Below are 18078 nucleotides of genomic sequence, written 5' to 3' on the forward strand. Positions count from 1 at the left end.
CAAGTCTAATCTGCCACACAATACGATGTTGGCAGCTGATCTGTAACTTTATCTCCGTTCCCAAATAGATGCAGTAACCTTTCATCCCTTTACTTATCAAGTATCAATCAACCTTGCCTGAAATATAATAACAACTTTCTGCTTGCAGTGGCCCTTGAGGAGGATAGTTGCAAAAGCCCTTGAGACCCTTTATAGAGAATATATATGTAAATATATTTCTGCAACCATTTAAACTGTAATATTTGGATTCAGCCCTTGCTGTGCAAATTGCAGTGCTTACTTTTACATTGTTTTTGGACATGAAAAATAGCACTTGCCTTGCAGTCCATTTTATCCTTGGCACTAAAGATAGACACAAAATGTTGGTGAAGGAATGTCTTCTATCCAGAGATGCTACCTGTCCTGAGTTACTCCAGCATTTTGTGTTTATGGTGTAAACCATCACCTGCAGTTCCTTCCTACACATTATCCCTGGCACTGTCCATACAGCTAGCCCCACACAGTCAGTCCATTCCAAATCTGGTTGTTCAAGTTCAAGCACATTGCAGTGCAAATATCCTCTCCAGTTGGTACTCTTGCCTACGTTCCTCTTGAACCTCAGTATCACATTAATCTCACAAATGCAATTAACTCCAGCATGATTGTTGATTAATTCAACTGAAGAACCATTTTTTTTACACTTGTGTTCTCAAGTTATAAGAGTAGAATTAGGCCATTCGGCACATCAAGTCTACTCCATCATTCAATCATGGCTGAGCTCTACCTCCTAATCCAATTTTCCTGCCTTTTCCCCATAACCCTTGGCACCCGTTCTAATCTAGAATTTGTCTATCTCTAGCCTTAAAAATATCCACTGACTTGGACTTCACAGCCCTCTGTGGCAATGAGTTCCACAGGTCCTCTGTGTAAAGAAGTTCCTCCTCTCCTCCTTTCCAAAAGAGCACTCTTTAATCTGATGGTACTAGACTCTCCCACCAGTGGAAACATCCTTTCCACATCCACTCAATCTATGTCTTTCATTATTCTGTAAGTTTCAATGAGGGTCCCCCTTCCCTTCCAAATGCCAGTGAGTCGAGGCCCAATGTGGTCAAACGCTCCTCATATGCTAATGCACTAATTCCTGGAATCATTCTTGTAAACCTCTTCTGGACCTCTCCAGAGTCAGCATTTCCTTCTTCAGATATGGAGCCCAAATTTGCTCATAGTACTCCAAATGCGGCCTGACCAGCACATTATAGAGCCTCAGCACTACATCTCTGTTTTCGTATTCCAGTCCTCTTGATATAAATGCTAGCATTGAATTTGCCTTCCTTACTACGGTTCACGACTTGCAAGTTAACATTTTGGGTGTCGTGCACCAGCACTTCCAAGTCCATTTGCATCTCCGATTTCTGGATTCTCTCTCCATTTAGAAAATAATCTACACCTTTATTCTTATTACCAAAATGCATGACTCCACACTTTGCTATGCTGAATTTCATCTCCCACTTCTCTGCCCATTCTCCTAACCTGTCCAAGTCCTTCTCCAGAGTCCTTGCTTCCTCTGCACTGCTTGCCCCTCCACCTATCGATGCATCATCTGCAAACTTGGCCACAAAGCCTTCAATCCCCTTATCCAAATCATTAATATACAACGTGAAGAGAAGCAGTCCCAGCACCGACCCTTGCGGAACTCCATTAGTCACTGGCAACCAACCTGAAAAACACCTTTTATTGCAACTCTTTTCCTTCTGCCATCCAGCCAACCTGCTATCCATGCTAGTATCTTCCCTTTAACACCATGGGCTCTCATCTTCCCTAGCAGCCTGACGTTCAGCACCTTATTGAAGGCCTTCTGAAAATCTAGGTCAACAACATCTACAGCCTCCATCCCCTCTGTCTGCCCTGCTATTAAGTTCCTCAAAGAACTCCAGCAAATTCGTCAGGCAAGATCTTCCCTTCACAAAACCATGTTGACTTTGGCCAATTTTATCGTGAACTTGTTACTGCGTAACCTCATCCTTTATAATTGACTCTAAAATCTTGCCAACCACCGAAGTCAGGCTAACCCGCCTATAGTATTGCTGCTGCAGCAGCTGTTAGAATGCCGTGAAACAGATCCTTTATCCAGCTAAATTATTTTAGATGATGGAAGGCAGCTACTTCATCTGGAAGTGTTTTATAGATGTCGTTTGCACACCGTACAAGGTTTGTTCTCCTAGTTAGTCTTAGTCTTGCACTTAATTTCAAGAAAAGCCTAAACCTTCAGAGGTGCCATTCTCCAGTACCCTCCGCAGGGTAGAATTGGCGCCGACCTGTAGGGGGTATGGCTGCCTAGCCTGCAGCTGTCTGTTTTTCATTTCTTTTTTCTTATTTTTAGTTAGTTTAGTGTTTTGTTTTTAAGGAGTTCTAGCTTTTATATGTGTGGGGAGGGGGGGGGAAGGGGGAAACTAATTTTCAGGGTCCCTACCTGGTCGGAGATGCAGCTTTTCTCCGGGCTGCACTTCCGACCCGTCCTCGCGGCCTACCAGCGGGCCTGGAGCGGCATTTCCTGAGGGGACCGCCCGGAGCCTCGGCATCGGCATCGGCAGCGGCGGCGGCTGCGGAGCTGCGGGTCTGAGGACGGCGGTGCAGCGCTGGAGCGCCATTGCGAGGCGGGCGGTGCCTTGCCTGGGTCGCCGCGCTGGAACTCCGGTGAGCTGGGACCGGCGTTAAAAACATCGCGGAGCTGCGGGTGGCGGCGCTGAACTTTCCATCGGGAGCCTGGGATCTCGCGACGAGATCGCCAGTTGAGCTCCATTCGGCGCGGCCTTGTCGGCTCCGGAAGCCACGGTCTCGAGTAGGGAGGCGGCCGTTCCAGGGTTCCCATGCTGCTGAGAGGACTCTCCCGACGCCGGAACATCATCACCCGGCGAGGACGGCCTGGAACATCGGGCCTCCGTAGAGGCAACTGTGGAGGCCTCAATAGGCCCGACTATGGGTGGACATTGGGGATGGGACTGGACATTGTGCCTTCCCCCATAATGGGAACCATTGTGGGGGGATGTTTTTATGTTAAAGCTATTTATTATTGTTATGTTTGTATTCTTTCTTATGTGCTGCATTGGCAAAAGGAATTTCACTACATCTAGGTGTATGTGACAATAAATCAACCTTTGAACCTTTGAACAAGGAAATGGTCATGAGTTGTTCTTAAACATAAGAAGATACAAATCTGGAGCAGAAATAAGCCACTTAGCATCTCAAGTTTAATCTGTCACACAATACTATGATGGCCGCTCTGTTTGTAACTTCATTTCCACGTTCCCGAATAGTTGCAGTAATCTTTCCCCTTGCTTATTAACTATCAAGGTTTAAGCTTCTTTCTTGAAGTTGACTGCATGTAAGGCACCCCCACCATACAAGGTTCCTTCTCCTCCATTATGTGCAGGCCAAATTGGTAGGATTCTTTTTATGGTCTGCCCTGTTTCTATTAAATGCATGAAATTGCAATTTAATAAATCACATTATTTTGAATAATAGAGTTATTTTTATACCAACACGCTACATGGCAGCACATTTGGAAAGTGGTGAAATCATTGGACAAAGTCAGCATGGATTTACGAAAGGTAAATCATGACTGACGAATCTTATAGAATTTTTCGAGGATATAACTAGTAGAGTGGATAGGGGAGAACCAGTGGATGTGTTGTATCTGGACTTTCAGAAGGCTTTCGACAAGGTCCCACATAAGAGATTAGTATACAAACTTAAAGCACACGGTATTGGGGGTTCAGTATTGATGTGGATAGAGAACTGGCTGGCAAACAGGAAGCAAAGAGTAGGAGTAAACGGGTCCTTTTCACAATGGCAGGCAGTGACTAGTGGGGTACCGCAAGGCTCAGTGCTGGGACCCCAGCTATTTACAATTTATATTAATGATCTGGATGAGGGAATTGAAGGCAACATCTCCAAGTTTGCGGATGACACTAAGCTGGGGGGCAGTGTTAGCTGTGAGGAGGATGCTAGGAGACTGCAAGGTGACTTGGATAGGCTGGGTGAGTGGGCAAATGTTTGGCAGATGCAGTATAATGTGGATAAATGTGAGGTTATCCACTTTGGTGGCAAAAACAGGAAAGCAGACTATTATCTAAATGGTGGCCGATTAGGAAAAGGGGAGATGCAGCGAGACCTGGGTGTCATGGTACACCAGTCATTGAAAGTAGGCATGCAGGTGCAGCAGGCAGTGAAGAAAGCGAATGGTATGTTAGCTTTCATAGCAAAAGGATTTGAGTATAGGAGCAGGGAGGTTCTACTGCAGTTGTACAGGGTCTTGGTGAGACCACACCTGGAGTATTGCGTACAGTTTTGGTCTCCAAATCTGAGGAAGGACATTATTGCCATAGAGGGAGTGCAGAGAAGGTTCACCACACTGATTCCTGGGATGTCAGAACTTTCATATGAAGAAAGACTGGATAGACTTGGCTTATACTCGCTAGAATTTAGGAGATTGAGAGGGGATCTTATAGAAACGTACAAAATTCTTATGGGGTTGGACAGGCTAGATGCAGGAAGATTGTTCCCAATGTTGGGGAAGTCCAGGACAAGGGGTCACAGCATAAGGATAAGGGGGAAATCCTTTAGGACCGAGATGAGAAGAAACTTTTTCACACAGAGTGGTGAATCTCTGGAACTCTCTGCCACAGAGGGTAGTTGAGGCCAGTTCATTGGCTATATTTAAGAGGGAGTTAGATGTGGCCCTTGTGGCTAAAGGGATCAGGGGGTATGGAGAGAAGGCAGGTACGGGATGCTGAGTTGGATGATCAGCCATGATCATATTGAATGGCGGTGCAGGCTCGAAGGGCCGAATGGCCTACTCCTGCACCTATTTTCTATGTATCTATGTATCTATGGCTGTCATTAGGATTGTAACCAATGAGTCAAAGTTTTGTTTTAGTCACATTTAAATCCTTTTGGACTTATTGATACTAACACCGATTGTAGATAAAATCGTGAGTTTGAACTTGCTTTTCTGATGTTGAAACAATGACTGCTGGTATCTCACTTTTCCTTCATACCATGATGCTTCTTGACTAATGTAACATCGATTTTCGATTTTAAGATTTTGTCACCACAAAACATATTGTAGTTATTCTTTTAAATGACATTATGTTGTGAGCCCTAAATTCACAAACTTTTGTGATAGTTAAGCATTGTGTAATTTGGTTTACGAGACCTTGACTGTTTTTTTTGCCAACTCCAACTCCAAGTACTCGTGCTTGGCCTTTGGACTGGTCAGCAGGAGCGCAGTCCATCTCTGATTGACAAATAAGAGATCAAGGAAAATATATTGGTTTACAATCCCAATTATTCAACAATTATAAATTGAGCTGATCTAATGTGCAGATTAACCTAATCTAATATTGAGAAAATTAGAGGCAGAGTCGATAGCTAAAGAAACACCAAGCTCTGGAAAAGAGGTGAGAGTTTTGACAATCAGCATGGTGCACCTTGCCTTGCATTGAAAGGTACTGGGAATATGGTGTGGAGGAGCTGCAGCATGCATCAAAAGCTGGGTGTGGGATGCAGCTAAAATGAAGTGGCAACTGTGATTGTGACAAAGACTGGTATTACAAAAAATACCCCCACTAGGGTGGAAGGTGCCACTGGGTTTGCTGAATAGTGCAGATGTGAGCCATATCTTGCACTTACAGTGCAGAAGCCTCGAGTCATTTTCATGTTTATCTTCAAGAAATAGACACAGTTTAAACCCTGGTGAAAATAGATAGATGATGTTCCGGGTCAGGACCCTTCAGACTGAAGGAGAGTCCCAACCCAAAACGTTGCGTACCCATTTTCTCCAGAGATGTTGCCTAACTTGCTGTGTTATTCCAGCATTTTGTATCTATCTTTGGTTTAAACCAGCATCTGAATTCTTTTTTAGTACAGTTTAAACCCTTTCTGCCATTGTATAGAGATAGGTTGGGACCATTTATAAAAAAAAGATTTTTTTTTTTTAAAGCATTCAGGCTGTTCGAAGACTTGCGTGTAAAGGGGGAAAAAATTGAAGTATGAGGATGGATATTGAAACTTACCAAATATTAAAAGGCCTAGATATAGTGAATGTGGAGAGGATGTTTTCACTAGTGGAAGAGTCCAGGACCAGAGGGCACGCTATCAGAATAAAAGGATATACCTTTAGAAAGATGAGGAGACATTTCTTCAGCCATTCCATGGTGAATTTGTGGAATTAATTGCTACAGACGGCTCTGGAGGCTGTTTTTTGGGTATTTTTAGAGCAGAGATTGATAGGTTCTTGATTAGGAAGGGCATCAAAGGTTATGGGGAGAAGGCATGAGAATGGGGTTCAGAGATAATGATAGATCAGCCATGATTGAGTAGCAAAATAGACTCTGCGTTAAGTGGCCTAATTCCGCTCCGATGTCTCATGAACTTATGAAAATTATCATCCTAATGTAATGATGCAATGTATCAAGGAAGTAAGAATGTGCCTTGTCATGTAGTTGAAAATGTTTGAATAAGATAATATACTAGAAGGCTGCTTTACATTAGATCTCCAGTGAACTTCACTATTTTGACAAGTGAATGTGTTGAATTAGTTTTGTGATGTTAAAATCAAGATTAAATCAAGATTATATGTCAAATTGTGATAGCTCATCGTATTCAATCACAACTCTCGCTGCTTGTTTAATATTCTAATTTGTAGTATATATTTGTTTGTGATCATTGTGGACGAGTAGAGTTAAATAGTAAGTTCTATTAAATTCATGGTGCAGCTTGGAATAAAACCACATTAAGCATTCATGTGACATATTTAGATGGCTGCCATTTTATTTTTCATCTAGAACAGAGTTCCTTAAATCGTTGGTGGTGAATATCTTTCTTGAGGGTTACAGATTTTGAGGGTTACAGATTTACCAATGAGTCCCACTCAGCTCACTTGGCGACCACCACCTTGACTGAATTACTATGGATTCCATTATTCAGTTCCCTGAGCAGAGAAGCATTCTTTAGCTCCAAAGATGTACACGTTTGTAAGCTAATTGGCAGTTACATTTTCCCTATTATGTGTAGGATAGTGTTAATCTGCGGGGATTGCTAATCGGCGTGGACTTGGTGACCCAAAGGCATCTCTAAACTAAATTAAACCATGTTAAATAAAACCGTCTCAGTCGTCAAGGCCCACAGTTTAAATATTAATGCTGCAGTCAAAGTGTAGAGTACAATGGGAGTCACCAGTACATATGATCTGAAAGCTTAAGCATCATGGAGTTTTAATTTGCAGCAGCAATTAAATAAATGTATTGTATTTTTTACTTGAAAATTTCAGATCGACAAGTGAACAGTAAAAAGCATATAACTGGCAATGTGGTAAAAATAAGTGACTCACGATGATAAGGATCAAGATGTAAAACATCTGAAATGAGTCAGTTCCAGATGCACAGGTGCCTTTATTAGGTGTGTGTACATGCCACAGTTGGGTCTTATGTATAAGGGAAAGTAGATTCTCGTCATGAATTGGGCTATCTATACGGCTGCAGTCTCTCAGCATAGTGTGTGACACCTCGAAGATTGTACTTTGTTTGTTGTCTGCCCATATAGTACATTCCACAAGTCTTAGAATGTAATATCTTTAATTTGTTACAGTTTAAAATAATAAAATTTGTATTGACAAGGCACAGAAAAAAAAGGTCAAGGTAATCAAACTGGGCAAGTTTTTGTGAAAGGAAAATTATGACCAACATTGGGGTTCTTTGAAGAAGTAATGCGTTGATAAAAGTGAACCAGTGGATGCACCCTACTTGATTTGATAGGTGTCGTAGTAACGGTTATTGTAGAAAATACAGTGCCCTCCAAAATGTTTGGGACAAAGACCCATCATTTATTTATTTGCCTCAATTTAAGATATGTAATTAAAAAAAAATACATGTGGTTAAAGTGCATATTGTCAGATTTTATTGAAGGCCATATTTATACATTTTGGTTTCACCATGTAGAAATTACAGCTCTGTTTACACATAGCCCCCCCGTTTCAGGGCACCATAATGTTTGGGACACACGGCTTCACAGGCATTTGTAATTGCTCAGGTGTGTTTAATTGCCTCCTTAATGCAGGTATAAGAGACCTCTCAGCACCTAGTCTTTCCTCCAGTCTTTCCATCACATTTGGAAACTTTCATTGCTGTTTATCAACATGAGGACCAAAGTTGTGCCAATGAATGTCAAAGAAGTCATTATGAGACCTAGAAACAAGAATAAAAAACTGTTAGAGATGGCAGCCAAACATTAGGCTTACCAAAATCATATGTTTGGAACATCATTAAGAAGAAAGAGACCACTAATCGCAAAGGGACTGGCAGGCCAAGAAAGACCTCCACAGCTGATGACAGAAGAATTCTCTCGATAATAAAGAAAAATCCCCAAACAACTGTCCGACAGATCAGAAACACTCTTCAGGTGTGGATTTGTCAATGACCACTGTCTGCTGAAGACTTCATGAACAGAAATACAGAGGCTACACTGCAAGATACAAATGACTGGTTAGCTAGATAAATAGGATGGCATGTTACAGTTCACTAAGAAGTACTTAAAAGAGCAACCACAGTTCTGGAAAAAGGTCTTGTGGACAGATGAGACAAAGATTAACTTATATCAGAGTGATGGCAAGAGCAGTGTATGGAGGAGAGAAGGAACTGCCCAAGATCCAAAGCATACCACCTCATCTGTGAAACACGGTGGTGGGGGTGTTATGATATGGGCTTGTATGGCTGCTGAAGGTACTGGCTCACATACCTTCATTGATGATACAACTGCTGATGATAGTAGCATAATGAATTCTGAAGTGTATAGACACATCCTATCTGCGCAAGTTCAAACAAATGCCTCAAAACTCATTGGCTGGCGGTTCATTCTACAGCAAAATAATGATTGCAAACATAATGTTAAAGCAAAAAAGGAGTATTTCAAAGCTAAGAAATTGTAAATTATTGAATGGCCAAGTCATTCACCCGATCTGAATACAATTGAGCATGCCTTTTATATGCTGAAGAGAAAACTGAAGGGGACTAGCCCCAAAACAAACATGGCTGCAATCCAGGCCTGGCAGAGCATCACCAGAGAAGAAACCAGCAACTGGTGATGTCCATGAATCGCAGACTTCAAGTAGTCATTGCATGCAAAGGATATGCAACAAAATACTAAACATGACTACTTTCATTTACATGACATTGCTGTGTCCCAAACATTATGGTGCCCTGAAATGGGGGGACTGTGTATAAACACTGCTGTAATTTCTACATGGTGAAACCAAAATGTATAAAAATGGCTTTTATTAAAATCTGACAATGTACACTTTAACCACATGTGATTTTTTTTAAATTACAAACCTCAAATTGTGGAGTACAAAGGCAAATAAATAAATGATGGGTCTTTGTCCCAAACATTATGGAGGACACTGTATATGCCCAAGATGTAGGAGGTAATAAAATTGATTTAAATGGTTTATTTTTGCAGGAGGAATAAAATAATTATCTAAATTATGAGACAATGCTGATGTGGAAATGGATCTAGATGTCTAAATGCATAGTTTGCAAAATGCCTGAATTTAAGTGAAGCAAGTAATTTGGAAAGATAACGGTGTTATCGTTTATTGTTTGGGAATTGATTGCAAAAGGAGGGAAGTTAATCTTCAATTACATTGACTATCACTGGGACTACATAGCTAGTACTGTGTACAACGGTGTTCTTAATTAAGAAAGGATGTAAATGTATGGAAGCAGTCAGGGAATGTTTATTGGATGGATATCTAGAATGGGCAGATTGTCTTCTGAGGAAGATTAGCAGTTTCTAAGAATTGAAATGCATAAGGTACAGAGGGGTCTTAATATGGTGAGTGTAGAGGGAATGTTTCCACTTGTGGGAGGATCTGGAACTAGGGGTCATTGTACAAATAGGCAAGAGTTGCAAATCTTTGAAGCTCTCTTCCTCAAAGGGTTCAGTGTCGGAATATATTTAAGGCGGAAGTAGATCAATTCTTGATAAATAAAGCATGAAAGATTACTATAGGTAGGTGGGAAGGTGGAGTTAAGGTTATACGCAAATTAACATTGATATTAAATGAAGGAGCAGCCTTGTGGCTAGTTTGTGTGTTCATTTGTAAAATAAAAATGTGGATTTGGCAAACATTATGGAATGCAATTCTAAAGGTGTTATTATTCTACAAGGATAGAAGAGAATTAGGTTCTCTAGTTGACAGATCAGTAAAGAAGAGCAGTGAGGCAAGAGTAACCAAAAAGAAAACTATTTAGAACATAGCAGAAAATGAATTTTATTCAGAGTTCAGGCTCAGGAATTTGTTTTTGATGGGTAAAGTTGATGGAAAAATATTCTAAATTAGATTGTAGAAGTAAATGGGAGAAAATGAGCAGGAGATTCAGGAACTAGGTAGGTAAATGTTTGGTTTGGGGAGGGTGGTCAATAAACAATAAAATGGGCTTTTGGATTGTATAGCTAAAGGGCCTATCCCACTGTACGAGGTAATTCAAGTGTTCTCCCGAGTTTTCCCCTGATTCGATCTCGGAGAATGTCTGTAGCGGGTCTGTAGGAGTTTGTGGATGTCCCGTCGCGGCTCGCAATGCTAACGGTAGGTACTCGGGAAATCCGGTAAACTTGTGAAAAATGTCCACGAGTAAAAAAAATACTTGTGATGAAAAATATTGTTACTTTTTACTCGTACGAGCCGCTATGAGAAATCCACGGACTCCTACGGGCCCGCTACAGATATTCTCCGAGTTCTCCCGAGTTATCAGAGGAAAACTCGGGAGAACTCTTGAATCACCTCGTACAGTGGGACAGGCCATTTTGTCCGATAACTGAAATCTAGGGACAGGTTTCGTAATTGTGGATGCAATAATTGTTAAAGCACCGCAGGAATGTGCTGAACTCCTCTACCTGCATGATGTTAGTTCACTCCTGTGTTTGGATAACTTAGTTTATTCCATTTTGAAAGTGAACAAAATTCCATGGTGAGAGTGGCAAGGGACCTTAAATGATGTGTTGATTCACTGAGCAAGCAACACCAAGACATGGTTTTCTTTTTTCAGACGGAATTAATCACTGGCTTCTGTAGAGTATGGTCATTAATAATACATGAGATTCATGGTTTAATCATATGATTGCCTTTGATGTTCTAAAAATGTATAATTATATTTTGGTTACTGCTTTGTTTTAATATAACATGCTACCCTTGGTTTGGCAAGGTGATGTGTAAATGGGAATATAATCAAAAATCATATATTCTTGTAGCAAACAAAGGCACACAAAATTTCAAGTGATTTTAAAATAATCCAGATTGGAAGTTATTACAAAATATTGAAATTAACTTTGACTCATGAGTGAAAAAATTTAAACTGCATGTTCAAATTCTGAGTGATTAATAAAATTAAAACTGGAAAAATTGTTATTTTTTCAAACATTTTTATAAAAACTACAAGCACAGGAAAGGACCTAATTGAAATTGATAGGAGCTCAGGCATGTGGAAAAGAGCATTGTGCTTTGTCAGGAGGAAGCTGTTTTATCTACTGCTTCCTGCAACACTTCAAACCCATTTCATGGCAGCTAAAATATTTTTTCACTCTAGTAATGTTCTCTCTGCAGGTTTTAAATGACATTATCTAAAAAACGTGCAGATGATTCGATGATTTGGAAATACTTTTTATTGAAACAAAGGCAGGAATAAGCAAGCAGAGAAGGATGAGTCTGCTAAAACCTAGTGGGCTGAAAGCTCCCAGCAAGATTGCCAAGCCTGCAAGTGCTGCAGTGAAGCAAGCAGCTTCTTCACAATCAGCAAGTAAGTCATTAGAATCTCCTGTCTAGACTTTATGTATTTTGTAAATGAAGGCTGGGGTTACCATTCTTTAATTTATTTGTGGAAGATTTTGCCGTGCTTCACATCCTAGAACTGTGCTTTGTTAAATGTGCTTGATGGAAATGTGTAATGAGATTCATTGCACAGTTCTTACTGCCGTCTTCTTAAGGTCTGTTTGGTTGTAATCTTCAACTGAACCAGTTAAATGCTATATAAAAGACTAAGGTATTGTTTCAGGGTTTGCTATTGGTATGAACACTCATTTGAACACCTTGGGTAATCAAATTTGAAGAAAAAAAGATGCATCAACCGTTTTAGTTGCCTTTTGATTGAATTGCTTTATAGTATGCTTGCATGTGCTGATTATGCACACAATGGAGAATAGAGGAATAGCCAGTCCTGAGTTATAAACTAACAATATTATTTTTGGTGTTGGGAATTGTGAGTAGTAAATTGAATAGTTTCTATGCATTCCCTTTGTATTCCCATTGACATATGCAAAAATCTTAGTATTCATTTTTAAACACTGGCACGATTCCATGTAGAGCAGACTTTAATACTTAATGTGGCCTTGTGTAGGCTACCCATTGTGCTGGCACAATGAACATATATTTAATTAATTACAATTTTCAAGTAATCTTTCTATGGGATAGTGGGTGTGGTGAGAGAGAGAAAGAGAAATAGCAATTCTATTACAGGGAAAGGATCGGGTCGGATCTGCAATGTTAACCAAATGTTAACTGGGTATAACCAAATTTGATTATAATTAACTGAAAAATGTCAGACAGCAGTTTAACATGTTTTCTTATGGCTTCTGTTTCTCTGCTCTAAATAATTCTGAACAGTAGTTCTTATTTAAAAAAATTACTAAAGTATTTTTAATGTAATTAAATTGTGTACCTGTTGTTTCAGGTCTTGTTTCTAATACAGGTACCTAAAAATAATACTACCTTTAGTGCTGTTATCTCTATATTGAAGTAAAATATTATCATGGGACAAGCTCTATGGCCTTGTGACTTTTTTTAAATCTGCCTTTTTGTTTTATTACATTTTTAATCCCCTTTTTGTTTACATTCAATTGTTTTTTCTCTCTCGATGATTGTTGGCTAAAGAATGCAACTATAGACAAGATGCAAAATAAATTACTAAAGATGAAGTAAACGCAGGGAAAGAGGAAAAAGTAAAGAATATAATCCCTTTTATATCAGAGCCATTCTACGTGTCTACTTGCTCTTTCCTATATTTTTACATCTCCTGAAAATTAAAAAACAAAACCGGACCGTCATAGAGTGATACAGTGTGGAAACAGGCCCTTAGGCCCAACTTGCCCACATCGGCCAACATGTCCCAGCTACACTAGTCCCACCTGTCTGCGTTTGGTCCGTATCCATCCAAACCTGTCCTATCCATGTACCTGTCCGAAAGGACACCTATTCCTTCTCTCCAGAGATGCTGCCTGTCCCACTGAGTTACTCCAGCTTTTTGTGTCTTAACTGTTTCTTAAACGTTGGGATAGTGCTAGCCTCAACTACCTCCTCTGGCAGCTTGTTCCATACACCCACCATCCTTTGTGTGAAAAAGTTACCCCAGATTCCTATTAAATCTTTCCCCTTCAGCTTAAACCTATGTCCTCTGGTCCTCGATTCACCTTTTCTGGGCAAGAGACTCTGTGAATCTACCCGATCTATTCCTCTCATGATTTTATACACCTCTATAAGATCACCACTCATCCTCCTGCGCTCAAGGGAATAGAGTCCCAGCCTACTCAACCTCTCCCTATAGCTCAGACCCTCTAGTCCTGACATAATCCTCGTAAAGCTTCTCTGTACCCTTTCCATCTTGACATTTTTCCTATAGCATGGTGCCCAGAACTGAACACAATACTCTAAATGCGGTCTCACAAACATCTTAGACAACTGCAACATGACCTCCCAACTTCTTTACTCAATACTCTGACTGATGAAGGCCAATGTACCAAAAGCTTTTTTGACTGTCATAAGGTTTTGGATTTTAGAACTTTCTATTCTCGTATAAAGTGGGCGTTGCTGTCAAGGCCGTACTTAATACCTGTTCACTTGAAACGTTATTAGCGAGCAATCATCTGAACCATTGCATAAAGGTTCTTACCCAGTATTATTCGTTATATTCCATGGAATTTTTAACATGGAAATGAGGAAAAATTATGTTTCGAATTTTTGAAATGATGTGACATGGAGACAACTTTAAGAGTCTGTTGTTCCTTAGGAGTAGTGCACTTCTTGCTGCTAGAGGTCAGACGTTTGAGAGGAGCTGTTGGAGTTGTCTTACAAATTATGGCAGAGTGGTTTATAGATTGTGTATATATTACAACCATTGTCTGGTGATTTGGAGACGGTGAATGTATATGGCATTCTTTGTCTGAGGGGTTATCGGGGTTTTTTTATGCTGCTGAAACTATTCTCATCCAGGCATGAATATGAATTCCATCAGATACTTGTGTTTGCAGATGTTTAAAACGTTTTTTTTGGAAGTCAGGAGTTGGTCACTGCAGATGTTTAGCATTTGGCCATTCTTGGAACATAATATTCTTATTAATGTTCTGGTCAGTGGTGTACTCCAGGGTATTGATGGCCAGGAATTTAAACAATTCCCTACCAGGAGTGGAGGTGGTGGAGGCAGATACAATAGTGGCATTTACATTAAAGGCTTTTGGTTAGGCACAGGGATTAGAGGGATATGGATAATGAGCAGGCAGAGGAGTTTAGTTTTGCTTGACATTATTTTATGCATGGACACAGTGGGCCAAAGGGCCTATTCCTTCCTGTGCTGTACTGTTCTATTCATTTGACTTAATTATTGCCAAATAATGTTTGTAGCACCAAATTATTTGTTTAGTTTATTAATATTTATTATTATCTATTATCTATTTATTATTTGAGGTTTGACATTTTTGTTTCTTTTTTGTAAGTTCTCTTATTCTTTCAGTCTGCCTCATTTTGCCTCTGTATATTTATGCTTTACATGTTTAAACTGATATTTCCTTGTTTTGATTCTGAGCATCTTATAAAAAATTCTTTTAAAGGATTGTTAAAGAGCCACACTTATTACTAGTAAGCAAAAATAACAAATGCATTAAAAAAGTAGATTAGAGAGAAAAAGAGAACATAGTGAATTTCATAACCAAAGTATAGTATTTCCAGGGGTGTTAGTGATAATGACATGGAACTGAGGCATAGTGGATGCTGCTTTGTGTTGAGTTAGCCGTTCAGAACTAATTTGTGCATGGAGAAACTAGAAATTCTAACTTTCAGTTGGTGAATAGGGAAAAAGACCAAGGCTTGCATCTTATTCAAAAGTGCAAATAATAAAATTGGAGGTCATGCTTGATGGACATGTAGATGTCCCAACTTTTTAAAAGTTTACTGATGCTCACAGTTTAAATGTACACAGAAAATGTCCAGCTGAACGAGAGGTCCGTGGGATTCGTAGGGGTTAGAATGAGTTGAAGTAACCCACCATGAATAAGGGTCAATAAGTTCAGAAAAGTGGATAAACACAAATAAGAGATGTTAATCAGATCCAGTAAGTCCAGTTTGAATAATGAAGAGGAATTTGAACTATATTAAAAATGATTGGAATGAGGAAGAAGTTTTCAAAGATGAATTTAATTAGTTCCTTAATTGATATATAATAAAGAACTAGATGTTTATCATTTGGTTACATTACTGCAGGTTCTTGGCAATAATGGAAAATGATGGGATGAAAAGGATAGATCTGTTGGACCGTTTTTGTTTGCTCCATGGGATAACTGATGCCAGTGGGAAGTGTACAAGTCAAAGTTGTATCTCTTTAACAATAATTTGAAAATTCTTAATAAGAAGTTCAGAATCAAAACTAGGACAAATAATTAAAAACATTAGGTAGTAGGCACAGAGGCAAAATAAAGCATGGGAAAGAAAAATGGATTAAAAGAATGGGAGATTTCAAAAAAAGATAATCAAGATTTGAAGGACTGAGACTCTGCTCTTGTCAAATTTTGGTGCCAGAGATGTTATTTGGCAATAATTAAAACTCTTTTTTTGTAATTGAATTTACATTTGAGTAGATAAACTTTTAACCTTACTATGTATGTTGTAAGCACTGTGACATTATGGCCATGCATAGTAGCAATACCATTTTAGTAAAGCATCAGGAAAGACTATGGTGGAGATTAAAAATCTCGATTTAACAGCAAATGTTAAACTGCAGATATTGCTGTTAGATTAATGAACAGATTCTGTTTTTACAGTCTATTTTGTCCACAAGTTGGAAATGGACAATCACTTGATATGGTTGCATTCCTCCACAGTATTTCAATGTATGGCATCAAAAGTACATAGATTTGATTAGGAGGAACAGTCGTTAAATGTGGGGAGAAAGTTCTGCCCAGGAACAAACTTATGTACGTACATGCGACTTTTGAATTTAATAATATTATGAGAGCTTGTGTAATATTAGAGATTAATATTATGTCAGGATGTCTATAAGTTGGGCGTTCATAACCCTGGGATGATCTGTGTCGGATTTATCAGAAAAGATTGAGATCCTGAATATGTCACGTTGAAATCTGAAATAATTACTGAAACAGCTGAGGCCTGGTATTATCTGTGTAGAGAGGCTATCCAGATCATTGATTTTTAACGAATAATTGTAGGCAAATTGATTATTATAACTGTAAAATGCTTTTCAACAACAGTAAATCAAGCAATTATTTTATTTATCAAAACGAGTATATTTATTACCTTTCAATTATTTTAATTTTAACTGAAGGACGTAAAAATAGCCACGTTTTGTTTAGTGGCACCAAATGTATGCATAACAAAGCCCTACAATAACATGAGATTAATAATTAGTTTTAGTGGTGTTAGTGGAGGGATAAATGGTTCTGAAGAATTGCTGGTCTGAAAGACCTTTGAATATGCCGCATTTTCTCAATGTAGATTTCAGCTGTCTGTGTCCCATTCTCTGGAAATCTTTGAAACCTAATTTCCACGCTGTCCTTCAAAAAACCTGTTTCTTGCTCAGACATTTAGTCACTTTTTCAAATATCATTGTCTCTCGTGGTCAGTTTTGATTGGATGTCCATGTGCAGCAATTTGCTTTTTTTTTTAAAGACACTAGACAAATGCAATTTTTTTTGTGTTGAAACTAGTATCTTAATGGAATTTAAATGTTATAGATAAATTTTGTGTGCATAGCTTAAAGCCATAACTTTCTGACTGCAAGGCTGTTGTCTTACCAGCTGAGCCAAGCTGATGAGATTGTTGTTGTACATTAGGGAGGGGGAATAGGCTTTTAAAAAATCAATTGACAATTTATTTTTCCCCCTGTGGAAACTATTGGATGTCGACTTTCTCTACCTTGCAGGGTTGTGCAGGCCAGTGGATTGAAAGTATTCAGATAAAGGTAGATTTTTTTTTTGGAATAAATGGGAGGCACAGAGTTGCTGCCTCACAGCACCAGAGTTTGATACTGACCTTGGGTTGTCTGTGTTAAGGTTGCATGTCCCCATGAGAGTATTGGTTTCCTTAAGGAGCTTCGGTTTCCTCCCGCAATCCAAAGACGTACGGATTTGTAGGTTAATTGTCCTCTGCAATTTGCCTCTACTGTGTAGGGAGTGGATAAGAAGATTGGATAACATAGAACTAATGTGAATGGGTGTTCAAAGGTTTGCATGGATATTTGTAGGAAAGAACTGCAGATGCTGGTTTAAATCAAATGTAGACATAAAATACTGGAGTAACTCAGCGGGACAGGCAGCATCTCTGGAGAGAAGGAATGAGTGACGTTTCCGGGTCAGGACCCTGATGTCAGGGGAGTGGGCGGGACAGAGATTGAATGTAGCCGAAGGGCCTCTTTCCATGCTGTACTTCTAAACTAAACTAAACAGAAAGATCAGAGATTTGAAGTCTGGAAAACTGACACAGGACTTGAGTCTTGTATATATCAACCATAATAATGGTGTCAGAGAGTTGTGTAGCACAGATACAGCCCCTTTGACTCACCATGCCCATGCTGACCATTCTCCCAACAACACTAATCCAATTTGCTCACACTGGTTCCAAATCCTATGCTCTCTTGTCCAACTGCCTCTTAAATATAATGATTACTAGACTAAGTGGGACCCATTGGGTCCCAGCATCACACCGGAGGGTTAGTCCCCCAACGCAATATTCCACTTCTCCACCAATGCCAATATTGGTGGCCAGTGGGG

General features: G+C 39.5%; 1 protein-coding gene across 8 annotated transcripts in view; it reads left to right on the top strand.

Moving 5' to 3' along the window:
- The window catches only part of clip1 (CAP-Gly domain containing linker protein 1), a 143639-nt gene that overhangs the window by 28420 nt on the left and 97141 nt on the right, over positions 1-18078 (top strand). For all 8 annotated transcript variants that reach the window (XM_033043222.1, XM_033043221.1, XM_033043220.1 and 5 more), the window contains exon 2: positions 11636-11828. In XM_033043222.1, coding sequence (XP_032899113.1) covers positions 11732-11828 — 97 coding nt within the window. In that variant the 5' untranslated portion in view covers positions 11636-11731. The remainder of the gene's footprint in view (positions 1-11635; positions 11829-18078) is intronic.

Source organism: Amblyraja radiata, chromosome 25, assembly GCF_010909765.2.
Source record: "Amblyraja radiata isolate CabotCenter1 chromosome 25, sAmbRad1.1.pri, whole genome shotgun sequence".
NCBI lineage: Eukaryota > Metazoa > Chordata > Chondrichthyes > Rajiformes > Rajidae > Amblyraja > Amblyraja radiata.